At 38.0% G+C, this 16,281-nt stretch overlaps 1 protein-coding gene across 1 annotated transcript in view; it reads left to right on the forward strand.

The window, feature by feature from the left end:
• Positions 1-16,281, forward strand: part of LOC108712074 (DNA-directed RNA polymerase II subunit RPB2) — a 67,114-nt gene that overhangs the window by 31,076 nt on the left and 19,757 nt on the right. The window contains exons 10-14 of the mRNA XM_018253944.2: positions 3,910-4,096; positions 4,354-4,497; positions 4,876-5,015; positions 8,571-8,682; positions 9,846-10,000. Of these exons, the coding sequence (XP_018109433.1) occupies positions 3,910-4,096; positions 4,354-4,497; positions 4,876-5,015; positions 8,571-8,682; positions 9,846-10,000 (738 nt within the window). The remainder of the gene's footprint in view (positions 1-3,909; positions 4,097-4,353; positions 4,498-4,875; positions 5,016-8,570; positions 8,683-9,845; positions 10,001-16,281) is intronic.

Genomic DNA, 16,281 nt, shown 5'->3' on the forward strand with positions numbered 1-16,281 from the left:
GATGCTACAGGGCAGATTATTAAATTCTGAAGCTAGTTGCACTGCTGCCATGTAGTAATTATCTGTATTAATTACAAATCAGGCTTATATTGTGACATTAATATTCTGTGTACTGTATATTTTAAGTCGGTCCCTAAGCTTAGTAACTGACATCAGCACTGAGCCTGTGCAGTGAATCAGCAGGAAAGAAGATTGGCATCTTTGAAGGCATAGATCTTCCTTGCTAAAGGGTTGTGTTTACCTTGGGCTGGTAAAGAAGCTCAAAACATAATATACAACATTTCTAGCCTACTTCTTTAGTTAAAGAAAAATTATGCCCCCCAAACAATGTACGTCTCTATAAAAAGATATTCATGTGTAAAACCCGGCTTCATTTAAATAAGCCATTTCCATAATATACTTTTCTAGTTATATGTGCCATTGGGTAATCATAAATAGAAAATTGCCATTTTAAAAATTAAGTGCCAGCCTCTGGGATTGTACGATTCACTGTGCACACAAACGTGCCAACAAACAATACTTGTTATGTCACATGAGCCAATTAACACAGAATTCTGTCTTTTGCTTCAACACTTGTTCCTGTTAGTTAGAGCTGTAGTATTTCTGGTCAGCTGATCTGAGGTAGCACACGGACCATCACGAAATGGTGGCTCAAGGTAAGAGGTGTAAAAGGGCAAGATTTACTTTAATATATAGACCAGTTTGGTAAGATTCTTTAATATGCCACTTAATATGATGTAAACTATCTGTTGCTTAAGTGTTCATTTTGGGGGAATAGTTTTCCTTTAAAGGTATACTGTCATGGGAAAAAAACATTTTTCAAAATGAATCAGTTAATAGTGCTGCTCCAGCAGAATTCTTCACTGACATCCATTTCTCAAAAGAGCAAACACATTTTTTTTTATATTCAATTTTGAAATCTGAAATGGGGCTAGACATATTGTCAATTTCCCAGTTGTCCCAGTCATGTGACTTGTGCTCTGATAAACTTCAATCTTTCTTTACTGCTGTACTGCAAGTTGGAGTGATATCACCCCCTCCATTTTCCCCCCCAGCAGCCAAACAATGGGAAGTTATCCAGATAGCAGCTCCCTAACACAAGATAACAGCTGCCTGGTAGATCTAAGAACAGCACTCAATAGTAAAAACCCATGTCTCACTGAGACACATTCAGTTACATTGAGAAGGAAAAACCGCAGCCTGCCAGAAAGCATTTCTCTCCTAAAGTGCAGACACAAGTCACATGACTTGGGGCAGCTGGGAAATTGACAAAATGTCTAGCCCCATGTCAGATCTTAAAACTGAATATAAAAAATTCTGTTTGCTCTTTTGAGAAATGGATTTCAGTGCAGAATTCTGCTGAAGCAGCACCATTAACTGATTCATTTTGAAAAAAATTTTTTTTCCCATGGCAGTATCCCTTTAAGCTTTACTTCTTTAAGTAAAGTGAAGTCTATAGGTGGTGGCCTTCACGTAATTCAGAGCTTTCTGGGCAATGGGTTTCAGGATAATGGATCTTATACCTGTCCTACTATTATTTGTAGTTCATTAGTTTAATTACTGTGAGCCCTGTGGTTTGCGACTAACTTTGATCCATAAATCAGTCAAGGGGTCCTTCTGTCTCTTGGGCCTGATAGCTTTAAGTTTAGGATGTATTTTAATCTTGTAAATACCTGTGGATTTTTAATGTGTTCGGCTAGTGGCATACAGGGCCGTTAATTGGCTTTTCTCTGCCTGCATTTCTATGTTCTGTGTAAGTTTGCCGTCATTATCTACTGTATTTATTGTACCTGATGTGGGACAAATCTTTACAAAATTTGAAAGTGTCTGTCATTAGTGGCTTTAAGTCGTTGCTGTCTGTTGTCTAGCTAGCTGTCTATATGTTCTAAAACTCCAGTTGGAATCAACACTCCTTTTCAGGATAAAAATTAAAGGGGTTGTTCACCTATTGTTTGAGTTAAATTGTAGTGTGATGTAAGGAGTGATATTCTGAGGCAATCTGCAACACTGCCACTATTACATTTTAATACCATCTACCATAAGGACACTGACAAACACCATACTAAACAAACTTAAAGCAGAAGTAATGGTATTATCATTGTGGGGTTAGGTACCCCCAGTTATTTTTAATAGCCTACCTGAGCCCCAGGATCTTCTGTAGGATTTAATTTGTTGGCACCTTATTCTACTTTCTTTCTCTATTTGGCCCTGGTAAAGGTGAGCATGTGCAGTAGAGTGGAAAGCCAAACTAAGCAGAGACTTACTGGACTGTAAAGAGAGCACTCACCCCAACACAGGCAAAACTATTTCAATGTGCAGCCATATTACCAAGACTAGTGACTTGGGACAGATTCAACTCACGAATAAAGACTATACACAATCATTGGGTTTAATTTCTGTTTTCCATCCCATGCAATGTTTACAGAATAACAGAGGTATAAGTTGACTGAGAACAGGATATATATTAAAAAGTCATTTTACCTTTTAGAATGCATGGATAGATATGGAGTATAGCAGAATGCGTTTTGTGGCATCTCGCCACTTCCTCAGAAACAAGCTGTTGGTCCTGTGACTCACAACACAGGATACTTCTAAGATATTAGGAATGTTTCAATCAGTTTTAAGTTGAATCGATTTAAGGCCGATGTGGCTTATGATCATACATAACCATTGGGAACTTATCACTGGAATAGCCAATGCTGTGTTTTACTATTGAGTAGACGTTCTGCCATAACCAGTGCTGGGCATTAAACTCCTTTCAGTATGGCAGCACCCCTGATATGTGACCAGTGAAATGATTGTACATAATCTTATATGACCCACATCTCAGTAGTGCGTGGACTTGTTGGCTTTCCGCAAACTTATAGCATAGTGAAGTCAACTTGCTTCGACTATACTGCTAAAATTGTGATAAACTTTGATCACTCTCTAGAGAAGGATGCTTCAGCATGAATACCATGTGACTGTTTGCTGAATAACTATCACTGACTGTATATGGAGTAATGCTCCACCCCTGTGGATTACTAAATGTATATGGAGTCATTTTTTTCACCAGTTATTACAAAATGTTCCTTTCTCTTGGATTTTTAGACAACCTATTGATTATATTATGATATGAATGCATTTACATCTGGCCCCAAACCAAGATATGGCTACAAGGGACCATATAGTGAGACCGAGGACCATATTTGTGGTATAGCATTCTTTGTGGATAATTTTACTTGGGTTTGAACCATTGGATTAAACACACCGACAAATTCTGATAACATACTTTTGCTGCCATAGTGTGATTTAATGATGCATAATGAGTCTTTTTAGGTCATTGTATGTGTTTGGGTTTCACTTTGACTAAGGCTGGAGACCCAGTCAAAACATTACCCAAAAAAAGCTTAAATGAATTGTTCAGTATAAAAATAAAAACTGTGTAAATACATAGGTGGTGCAAAATTGAAAATGTTGTCAATATAGTTAGTCAAAAATATAATCTATAAAGGCTGGAGTGACCAGTTGTCGAACATAATAGTCCAAACCCAACTTCCTGCTTTGCTGCTCTCTTGGTTTCCATTGATTTGTTACCAGGCAATAACCAATCGGTGACTTGAGGGGGAGGCCACATGGGTCATAACTGTTTGCTTTTTAATCTGTCCCATGTGGCCGCCCTTAAGGTTGCTGATTAACTTGGGGGTTAGAGGGCGGAAAAGCAGGAAGTTGTGTTTTGTTCTGTTGGACATCCATTCATTCTAGCCTAGATTTAGGGGTAAGCAGAAGAGACAAAAATGCACACGGGGGTTTTGTGCCATACAGTTTTTTAATAAGGCAGCAAAAATAAGGCATATTGTATAGTACCCTGATTTGGGTGACTAATCTTTTTAGTCAATTCCTACGTTGATTGATTTTTTATTTTTTAAGGATGTTTAAAAATTTGCTGAAAGAAGTTCGGATTTATGCACAGAAATTTATTGATAGAGGAAAAGATTTTAATCTGGAACTAGCAATTAAGACCAGGATAATTTCTGATGGATTGAAGTACTCTTTAGCCACTGGAAACTGGGGTGACCAAAAGAAAGCACATCAAGCAAGAGCTGGTGTGTCACAGGTATGTTTTGTTTTAGTTTTTTTTGCATTTTTACCCTGCTGTGTTTAAAAGGAAATGGTTATAGTAAAGCAATTAACAGATTTTGCCAAAACATACAATGTTTATTTGTGCAAAGGGTCACGGGCAATAAATCCAGTTTTAGCTGTGAGACGAGATGAAAACCACGATTCAGGAAACAAAGATTTGAGGGGTTTTTTTGGTGTGTATTTACGAATCAAGAACAAATACGCTTGTTAAATAATCAATTCTGCTTCCAGGTGTTAAATCGCCTTACCTTTGCGTCCACTCTTTCTCATTTACGGAGATTAAACTCTCCTATCGGGAGAGATGGAAAACTTGCAAAACCACGTCAATTGCACAACACTCTGTGGGGAATGGTTTGTCCTGCTGAGACTCCAGAGGTATGAATGTATTAAAGCTACACTTTCATTTAAGAGATTTGTGATTTTATAATAGTTGATGGTCACTTAAGGAATCATAGCAGAACAGATTCAACTTTGTCCCTCTGACCACTATGCAGCCCCAGTAATATACACAATTTTTTTTTTTTTTTTTAAAAATGAGAATAGTGGTCATCCCTCATGTAGCATTCTACAGTACCAAGAATGTATTGATGCTTATTAGATGATGATAGCAGTTTCTGTCCAGCAAAATATATGAAGTAGTAACACACAAGTTTTGTTATGGTAAAACATAACTCAAACTGTAAAATCCAATTGTAGTTCTCAGTCCCAGGCATTTCTTGTTAAATTGTAAGAAAACTGTATTTTATCTTGCAGGGCCATGCTGTAGGACTTGTAAAGAATTTGGCGTTGATGGCCTACATTTCTGTTGGGTCTCAGCCATCACCTATTCTAGAGTTTTTAGAAGAATGGAGTATGGAAAACCTTGAAGAGATTTCTCCAGCAGCCATTGCAGAGTATGTCTAGACAAACTGCACTTGTGAAAAAGTTAATAATCTGTTGGTTATTCTCATGGGAGCATGCTCTGCTTTCTTTATGCATTTAAATGCTGTATAGAAACCGTGCTGAAATTTAAGTTTACATATGTGCAAATAGGTGTTTAAAAAAACATTTTTTTTTTTTTAAACCCACAAGCTATCTTCCATGTTCCCACAGCTTCCTAAGTTCTGCTTTGATTTGTATCTTCCTTGGCATCTCTGAAAATTAAAGGGATTCTGTGATGGAAAAACTTATTTTTTTTTTTTTAATAAACACATTTGATAGTGCTGAGCTGAAATACGTTTTTTCAAAAGAACAGATTTTAAAATGAAATCTAAAAAAAAATCTTAGTCCCATATATGTTTCCAAGGTGCCCTCGATAATGTAACTTCTGCTAAACTTCAGTCACTCTTTAATGTTGCACTGCAAGTTGGAGTGATATCGCACTCTCCCAGTAGCCAGTCAACTGAACAATGGGATGCTAACCAGAAAGCAGATCCATGAAGCCTGCATTGCTCACAAAAATGCTCTACTGGTAGAAATGAGAATAGCACTCCGTAGTAAAACTCCAAGTCTGACCACAACTACTTCAGTTACATTGAGTAGGAGAAACAATAGCTTATCTGCTGGCTTTCTTAAAGGGATACTGTCATGGGAAAAACTTTTTTGTTTTCAAAACTCATCAGTTAATAGTGCTGCTCCAGCAGGATTCTGCACCGAAATCCATTTCTCAATAGAGCAAACAGATATTTTTTTTAGATTTCATTTTGAAATCTGACATGGGGCTAGACATATTGTCAATTTCCCAGCTGCCCCCATCACGTGACTTGTGCTCTGATAAATTTCAGTCACTCTTTACTGCTGTACTGCAAGTTGGAGTGATATCACTCCCCAGCAGCCAAACAGAACAATGGGAAGGTAACCAGATAGCAGCTCCATTACATAAGATAACTGCCTGGCAGATCTAAGAACAGCACTCAATAGTAAAATTCAGGTCCCTCTGCGACGCATTCCGTTACATTGAGTAGGAGAAACAGCCTGCCAGCAGTTCCCTCCTAAAGTACTGGCTCTTTCTGAAAGCACATGACCAGGCAAAATGACCTGAGATGGCTGCCTACACACCAATATTACAACTAAAAAAAAAAAAAAAAAATACACTTGCTAGTTCAGTAATGAAATTTTATATTGTAGTGCACCAAACCCCTTATTCATAAAAACCACTACCCTGCATAGCCCCCCCCTTTGCTGGCCCCCAGCCTAGGTGTAAACTCCAGTAATTGCCACTAAGTCTTTACTTACCTCTCTTTGCAGATTCAGCAGAGCTCATGGGCCCCATCTTCAGCGTGTTGGTAATCTTAAGTAAGTAAGCAAGCGCCATATCGGTGCATGCACAGTTGTAGCAATATTCCAGCCCTGAACAACTGCGCATGCACTGAAAGTCACGGAAATAGCCGAAGGGAAGAAAGAATACCCAGAGATTACCGAAGCGCAGGAAGATGGCGCCCATGAGCTCCGTTGAGCTAAATCGGCATTGAGAGGTAAGTAAAGTCTTAGGGGCAATTACCGGAGTTTACACCTAGGCTAGGGGTCAGCAGGGGGGCTATGCAGGGTAGGGGGGTAGGGATTTATATGAATAAGGGGTTTGGTTCTTCTTTAAATGCACAGGATCAGGCCCAATGATCTGAGATGGCTGTCTAAACACCAGTATTACATCTAAAAACATACTTCGTTCACGAATAAAATTGTATACGATAGAGTGAACTATTTGTAATGTAAACAATGTAATTAAGAATAAAAAGTACCACTAAAAATCATGACAGAGCAGCTTTAAAGTGTACTAATCTCTCACCCATAGCAGCTGCTTATATGTAAACCTAGCCTATTATTTTCAGTCTGTATTTTGACAACAGTATAGCAAACAGATTACTCATTGTTCTTCTTGGCACCCCTTCTGGAGGATTCAGCTGGTATAGCGAGACTTATGGCACACAGAGTTTATTTCCAGGTATTTTGCCCATCACTTTTTTAACCAGCTTTCCACCATAGTCTTAAATGGCAATTGCTTGAATGTTTGCTTCCAGGTTGAGTAACAGATTCATTAAAGAAAAATAGAAGTATTTTACTAGGTGCTTAAACCTTTTGGTTCAAGTTTTTTAGAATTGTGCTACATAAAGCACCTTAAACAGCCCTTTGTGCCAATACCCTGTAATGCATGCAATTGATATTGGAACACAATCTAAATGAATACTGATCTACGTAAAAGAAACCATTCTGAAAATCATAAGCTATATGGGTATGGGATCTGTTATTTAGAATACTAGCTACCTGGGTTTTTTTCCGGATAACAGGTCTTTGTTACATATTTAAATTGGGTTGAAAAAAGACAAAGTCCATCAAGTTCAACCCCTCCAAATGAAAACCCAGCAAACATACACACACACCCCTCCCTACTTTTAATTGAATTCTATATACCCATACCTATACTAACTATAGAGCTTAGTATCACAATAGCCTTTGATATTATGTCTGTCCAAAAAATCATCCAAGCCATTCTTAAAGGCATTAACTGAATCAGCCATCACAACATCACCCGGCAGTGCATTCCACTACCTCACTGTCCTGACTGTGAAGAACCCCCTACGTTGCTTCAAATGAAAGTTCTTTTCTTCTAGTCTAAAGGGGTGGCCTCTGGTACGGTGATCCACTTTATGGGTAAAAAGCTCACCTGTTGTTTGTCTATAATGTCCTCTAATGTACTTGTATAGTGTAATCATGTCCCCTCGCAAGTGCCTTTTTTCCAGAGAAAACAACCCCAACCTTGACAGTCTACCCTCATAATAAGTCTTCCATCTTTCTAACCAATTTAGTTGCACGTCTCTGCACTCTCTCCAGCTCATTTATATCCCTCTTAAGGAGTGGCGTCCAAAACTGCACTGCATACTCCAGATGAGGCCTTACCAGGGACCTATAAAGAGGCATAATTATGTTTTCGTCCCTTGAGTTAATGCCCTTTTTTATGAAAGACAGAACTTTATTTGCTTTAGTAGCCACAGAATGACACTGCCCAGAATTAGACAACGTGTTATCTACAAAGACCCCAAGATCATTCTCATTTAAGAAAAACTCCCAACACAATGCCATTTAGTGTCACATGATGAGCTGTCTTTGATGAGTTGCATCATGTCTTGTGCCAATTCCCAATGAGTGCTGTGAGTGGAAGATTTTTTTTTAGAAATTAGCAGTGTATACAGATCAGGGGAGTGTTTGAGCATCTGTATCCCCACCTCCATTGGGAGGTAAAACATTTTTAAACTTACCTGAACATTCCATTGGCTGACATCGGTCATGATTATGCTAGCTTGATAAAAGATGACTATAGGTCTGAAATGCTGCTGTTGCCCAGGTCAGAACCCATGCTTTAATAAAGACTTTCAAGAAGAAATATTCATGTATGGGGCATAACTATGGCTCACTTAATCTTTTGTGATTTACTAAAAATATTTGTTAATTACGTTTGTATTATGTTTTTCTAGTGCCACCAAAATCTTTGTGAACGGTTGCTGGGTTGGAATTCACAAAGATCCAGAACAGCTGATGAACACACTTCGGAAGCTGCGCCGCCAAATGGATATTATTGTTTCTGAGGTAGGTTTATAACTTGCTTATAACTGAAATTTGGCAATGTCTTGTTCTTGGGTAAGTTAGCCCTTAAAGTGCCAGTAGAACTTTGAATTTCAAGTGCCAAATGGGGGTCTTTTTAGTTTACCTAGGAACACTAGAAATATTTTTTTTTTCTAGATTGCCTGAGATTTATTTATTTATTTGCCAGTTTGCAGCATCAAGTGCAAATACGGACTTGAGCCCTATTAAAAGGTGCTTAGATTCACGGGAGCAGGCGTTCATTCTTCCACTTTATAGAGCTTTAAGACCCCATCTAGAATATGCTGTACAGTTTTGGTCTCCAGTGCTCAAACAGGACATTATTGTATTAGAGAGGGTCCAGAGAAGGGCAACTAAGCTGGTAAAATGTATGGAAAATCTTCGCTATGAGAGAAAGACTGGCCAAATTGGGGATGTTCACGCTAGAGAAGATGTGCTTAAGGGGTGCTATGATAACTATGTATTTTTAAATCTGCTTGTGTTTTGGGGTAATTCCACTTCTTTGACAAGATATAGAGCTTGAAATACAGAAAGCTTTTAAAATAGTGATGTATATCAGAAACATTTTATTATCTGTGAAAACACAACTGATTTTAAAACCTCTATGTCTTAAACACCAAAAATAGTTTTGTGGAGACTTCTGATTTTCTTAGATCAGGACACAAACAGATTTAAAAAAAAAAAAAAAAAAAAAATTTGGGCATGAAAGAGAATTTATTTTCTCAAATCCATAAATCATCCTAAAATAAATCAACCAAGTCATATGCGCATCTGAGAATTACTCAGTGGTATATGTTGATTAGAATGTCATGTCGGTAAGCGACAAATTATGAAAATAATGTTAAAATGTTTTATATAAAAGACAAAATCTGAATGCTGTTTAATAGGCATGTTTACAAAATTTGGTCATAGCATTTAATAAATGGCAGGATGTCCAACACATGTGTCTCTAGTTTCATTTTGGATTCATAGCACCACTTTTGTGAATTCCCCTTGAAAGAAAAAGTTTTTTTCTGAATAATAGTATACCTGTAATATTTTTTAAATTATTATTTAAAATGTTTCTTGAAATGAACAAAAATATTTCAGGGTTCTAAGTTTTATGTTACAATTTTTGACCATGTTTTGCATATATTTGTTTATTAAAGGTGTCAATGATTCGAGACATCCGAGAAAGAGAAATTCGTATTTATACTGATGCTGGCCGAATCTGCAGGCCACTGTTAATTGTGGAAAAGCAAAAGCTGCTTCTAAAACGGAGACATATTGATCAGCTCAAAGAGAGAGAATACAATAATTACAGGTAAGGTACAGGTGCTTACTAATTAGGTTTGCTCAGTTATGTCAATATAAACCACAGGCAGTCATCTAACACACTTATACATAGTATTTGTTTAGCTCCATGCATGCCTCTCAATAAATTACCCGAATAAGTGGACAGTTGATTTCTTCATGCACTGCATAGCCCATTGCTCACCAGCAAATGACATCAAAAGGCCCTTCTAAGTACCCTGATTGTTAAAGGAGAACTAAAGCTTAACTAAAGAATCAGGCTACAGATGTTCATTATGTTTTGTGTTTCTGTACCAGCCCAAGGCAACCACAGCCCTTTAGCAGTAAATATCTGTGTCTCCAAAGATGCCCCAGTTACTCCCCATCTTCTGAATTCAGTTTGATGTGGTTTCTGAAAAGCAAGTTGAACTCTAGCTCATTTCAGCTACTTCCTGCTGTAGCATGTAGCCTCCCCCCCCCTTTTCTTTCCAACTATTAGAGTAGACAGAGAGGAGCCTGCTGCAGTGCACATGACATCAGACAAGCAGCAGCCAGTGTGCATGAGCAAATTTTTTTCAAAGCCTGTTCCTATCCTGCTGGTTTCTGTTTCGCTAATGCTCGGCAAACACTTGGAGGACACTCGGGAAGAGATCACTCTGTTATTGGTCTGTAATGTATTGGCCCCTTAATGAATTCTTAAAACAGTTTGATTTACAGAATACTTTTTTTTTTTTTTATGTATTTATTTTTTCCTGTTCATGATATCTGTTAATCATATTACACTCATAAAATAGCTGCTGTGTGTACTTCATTCTGCCTCCACTGTTACTGATCTAGCCAAGAAGCTCTCCGGGCAGCTCCCAGTAGTTTGGAATGTGCCTGGATTTGAACTTAAAGGAGCCTATCTATTAGTGCACATCATGACACAGATTGTGATTATAAATGTAACTGCACATGAAACAGCTGCGATAGTTAAAAATTCCTTACAGGACAACCATGGACACATTCCTAACTACTGCAACCGGTCTCCTTCAGTCTGTGCAGGCAAAAAAGGCACAAGTGATAACAGAGCAGCATGCGAGTCTCCTACATAGTGTGCTCGCATATTACAGTATATGCATGCACCCGGGAAGGGAATGGGGACAAGTGCCTTGCTTCCTCCACTAGACTATGACATAGAGGCAGGCTGCTGCTCTGGGGAATGATTTTAAGTGCAGACTATAAATAAACATATTAAGCTGTGGATTATTACAGTTTAACCCATTCTGTGTTGTACTATAGGGGTCTTTAATAATGTGGGTGAGCGAATATATTTATTTCAAGGTTTACATCTCCTTTAAAGGGATTGTTCAGTGTAAAAATAAAAACTGGGTAAATTGATAGGCTGTGCAAAATAAAAAAATGTTTCTAATATAGTTAGTTAGCCAAAAATGTAATGTATAAAAGGCTGGAGTTACTGGATGTGTAATATAACTAGAACACTACTTACTGCTTTTCAGCTCTCTTGGTTTACATTGACTGGTTACCAAGCAGTAACCAATCAGAGACTTGAGGGGGGGGGGGCACATGGGTCATATCTGTTGCTTTTGAATCTGAGCTGAATGCTGAGGATCAATTGCAAACTCACTGAACAGAAATGTACCATGTGGCCCCCGTTCAAGTCGCTGACTAACTCAGAGTTATAGAGTTGAAAAGCAGGAAGTTGGATTATGTCTGTTTTATTAGACATCTGTTCACTCCAGTCTTTATAGATTACATTTTTGGCTAACTAACTATATTAGAAACATTTTTTATTTTGCACAGCCTATCTATTTACACAGTTTTTATTTTCACTTGGAACTGTTCCTTTAAATTATGAGATCCCAACCTACCAAACGTGTAGTGGCACCTAGTGGTGTATGAACATGTTGAATTTTACCTTTTAGAAATTCTGTAATTCATAAATAAAATCAAATCCGATCCTTGAAGTGTCCATAACCAAAGTTTGTATAGGAGTGTATATACTTTCTGTAATTTTTTCTGTCTTACCTTTTATTGATCGTCGTCTTTACTGCAAAATACATATTTTTCAGAAAACGTGTAGTTAATTGCTTCATTGAAACCTTTAAGGGATAAAGTGTTGAACTTCCATATTCAGAAGGTTTCCCTTTGTAGCAATTTTTGTACCAAATTACCCAACAATGGAGACCTCCTCCAGCACCAACCAATGCAATTATGAGATAAAATGATTACATTCTGCTTAATGTTTTCTTATTGATGCTCATTTTGTTTTAGCATGCCATATTGCACTCATGTTCATTATTGGGCAGATTTATTATGCGTTGTAAATAATAGCGGAATAATGAGAAATATGATCTACCTCGTTTTTGGCTTTATGCAAAACACCGCCAGGCTTCGCTGTGTAAAAAGGCATTTTTTTTTTCCACTGGAACTTGCTTACAAAGGTCTGAAGCAGTATAAAATAAGGGTGCCGAATCTGGCATTCGCATGTCGTAAAATAAAACACTGCTTAATAATCGCCATTTATTTTATACCGTTCTATTGGCGGAGGATGATCTAATTATTAAGGTGAAATATGATCTACTTCTTTTTTGGCTTTGTGCAACAATTAGTCAGACTGGTTTTCTGTATAACCTAATCGACAATTGTATTGACTAGGTTATGCAGAAAATAGCATGTTGCAATTTGACTTCTTTCATCCACCGGGTACCACAGCTGGTTTACCCAAAAAAGCCAAATTATATACAAATGGATAACATTCTGTATCCATAGCTGTAACACTTGTTTATTAACCCTTTAACCGCCAAGCACATACGGCGTACGTGCTGGCGGTTCAGGGCTTAGAAAAGCCCTTCTCTCTGCATCTGCGGCTTTTGCTGCCTCTGCAGAGAGTCAGGAGGTATGACTGCCCCCTGGGCAACGAGGCTGGGGGTCTGTCTTGTCGGTCCTGCGACACGATCGTCGCAGGGCATACCTCCCAAGCAGCAGGTGCATGGCAGCATGACTTGACTTCCTCCTCTTCTGCACCACCCACACACTTCCTGCTGCGCAATCCTCTGAACACTGGACCCCCAGGACCTCGTGGACCCCATCCAAAGGCCCTCCTGCAACAAACGGCAAGTCCACGTTTTTTTTTTTTTTTTTTACACACTTATACACTTGCATACGTTTAATACACATTTTAGTAAAGATTGCCCTTTTTTTATTTTCTACACTTCTGCTCCCTTTTGCAGACTTATTCACATACATTTGGTATACACAGATGCCTTTTCGCTTCTTGAATTTGTCAGAGTGTGTACTTTCCAAAAATATATGGTTTTCTAGAGGTCTTTGTAAAGTTGAGGGGGGTCTTATGCTACATAATACGCACACAAACGTCTCCAATTCCAAAGCTGAATTGGCAGCGGGAAAATTCATAAGCACTTTTTTCATTTTGGGTCTGTACATACCACATACTTTGGTAAAACTATGCATATAGGGCATCAAACTGTTCAGTAGACCCTTGGTGTCAATATTTAATATTGGAGTCAATATATTTAATATTGCAATATTTTTTGGGCCATTTTCAGAAATGTCCTAAAAACCGCAGTATTTAGCTTACCTGTGCAGTATGGTAGTTTGGCGTAGAAAGACATAATTACCTATTTTGGATTCGTCAGGATGTTGTATATGGTTTTGTGGGGCTGTTTTTACTGTTAGTGGGTCTTGTGGCACATAATACGCAGACAGGGCTTTGTTCACAGAAGGCTAAAAGATGGCAGAGAAAATTCATATGCAATATTTTCATCAAAGTACATACCACATACTTTGGTAAATCTATGCATATTCGGCATCTAACTGTTCCGTAGACCCTTGACGTCAATATTTATGGTGTTTTCCAATTGTATGTAAGAAATATGGTGAGATGTGGCCAATTGCAATATTTTTAGGTGATTTTTCAGAAATGTCATAAACGCTGCCTTTAGCGTAGCTTTGCAGTTGGGTAGTTTGGAGTAGAAAGACGCAACCATTTTGGATTCATCAGAATGTTTACTTTCCAAAAATGTGGTTTTTAGGGGTCACCATAACTTTTTGTAGCTTTCATTCCACATAAAACTGGCAATGGTTATAAATTAGTGTAAATGTAAACCATCAAATAAGTATGCACAAGGTAGATTTTGGGGTCTTTACATGCCATGTACTTCGATAAACCTATGTACGTTGGGCATCAAACTGTTCAGCGGACCCCGGACATTCATATTTAGGGTGTTTTATCTTAATACCTAATAGTATGTGGGATATACTGTAAGATGTCGGAAGGTGGAAATTTTAGGTGATTTTATGTAAATGTCACCAAAATCAACAGATTTAGGAAAGGTTTGCACATTGGTGCTTTGGAGTAGAAAGACATGCATACCCAATTTGTATTCGGGCGAATGTGTACTTTCCGAAAATACTTTTTTGTACCTTTGCCCCCCCCCCCAAACTAGGTAAATGTGTTGATTTTGTAGTATCTGGAATTACACAACTTATGGCTCAAATGGGGTGTCTACATTTTTCAACCCCCTATATGACACATGCTTAGGTAAACCTGTACATATTGGGAATCAAACTGTTCAGTGGATGCCTGGCAATCATATTTAGGATGTTTTACATTGGTACCTAATGATGTGTGGGAGATATCGTGCTGTAGATTGGAAGCTTTGAAGTCATTTTTCAAAAAATTCACCAAATTATATAAAAAAAAAAATAACTTTAGGAAGGAATTGCAACTTGGTAGTTTGGTGTACATAGATCTAGTTACCCATTTTTGATTTGCCAGAATCTGTTCTTTCTAATAATGCATAGTTTTCTAGGGTAAACCTACTGTTAGTGGAATGTTTGGCCTTGAAATCAGAAGTGTGCAGTTTTGTGGAGTTGTTCTTTGGAAATTTGGTAGTGTACTACTTGGAGATTTTGATCTATACAAGTATTTGGTATTGGCACATTCAGGAGTCGTTAAACTTTCCAAATCAGCTGTGTTCTCACACATAAAATAAATTATATTTTTGATATGTGATTGTCTAATAAAATGAAAATAAAACATGTTTCACATAATACACTTAGAAGCCTATTGCTTTTAACAGAAGTGGAATTACACCAAAATTCTAGCATATTTTATTACCTTATACAATGCATAAATGAGTGCTGCAGTTATGGATACATATATTGCCAGAGGATACCCTCATATATTGATGCCTAAATACAAAAATAAGGTTGATCATATTTCTCATGAGACGTTAAGGGGTAGTAAAAACAAAAAGTCCTCCAGCAACAAAATCCCATTGGTACTAGATTTCAGTGGCATTGCAAAGAAATACTGTACATAGAGTGATCAGGAACTATTAGGCTATATTACTAAAATGCTCCTCTAAGGTGTTTAATGAACTTCCATAGCTTGCTTATCTTCGAGGCATGAACTTAGGCAATTATTTATTTTCCCAAAAAGATAGTTTTCCTGGTAAACCAGTACCGTATATACTCGAGTATAAGTGGAGTTTTTCAGCATCCAAAATGTGCTGAAAAAGTCTACCTCCGCTTATACTCGGGTCAGCGGGCAGTAGCTGAGATTGCACTTTTAATCATTCCTATACCAACAGTTCACTTGGGGAGAGACTGCAATATCCCACAATGCCCTCTGTTGGTTATATGAAAGAATAACAGTGCGCCCTCTGTTGGTTATATGAAAGAATAACAGTGACTGCAATATCACACAGCACCCTCTGTTGGTTATATGAAAGAATAACAGTGGGCCCTCTGTTGGTTATATGAAAGAATAACAGTGACTGCAATATCACACAGCACCCTCTGTTGGTTATATGAAAGAATAACAGTAACTGCAATATCACACAGCGCCCTCTGTTATATGAAGGATTAACAGTGATGGCAATATCACACAGCACCCTCTGTTGGTTATACAAAGATTAACAGTGATGGCAATATCACACAGCACCCTCTGCACATGGTAGTGGGACAATGCACACAGTAATCCGTTTGGCAATTCTCTGTCACCATCAACTTTGCAAAGAAGTCTGGTTGATCGCTGGGTGGGTCGCTTTGGCAGAATGTGCGCTGCTGGGAGACAGGGCTGTAGTTGTGTCTAGGCTTATACTAGAGTCAATAAGTTTTCCCAGTTTTCGTAGGTAAAATTAGGTACCTCGGCTTATACTCGGGTCGGTTTATACTCTAGTATATACGGTAATTGTTTTCTTTCCCTCTTTGATCTGTGTGCCCAATGTTGGATGTGAAATAGTGGCACCTTTAATAACTAACTATACATGAATGTCCACAAAT

This window comes from Xenopus laevis, chromosome 1L, assembly GCF_017654675.1.
Source record: "Xenopus laevis strain J_2021 chromosome 1L, Xenopus_laevis_v10.1, whole genome shotgun sequence".
NCBI classification, from domain to species: domain Eukaryota; kingdom Metazoa; phylum Chordata; class Amphibia; order Anura; family Pipidae; genus Xenopus; species Xenopus laevis.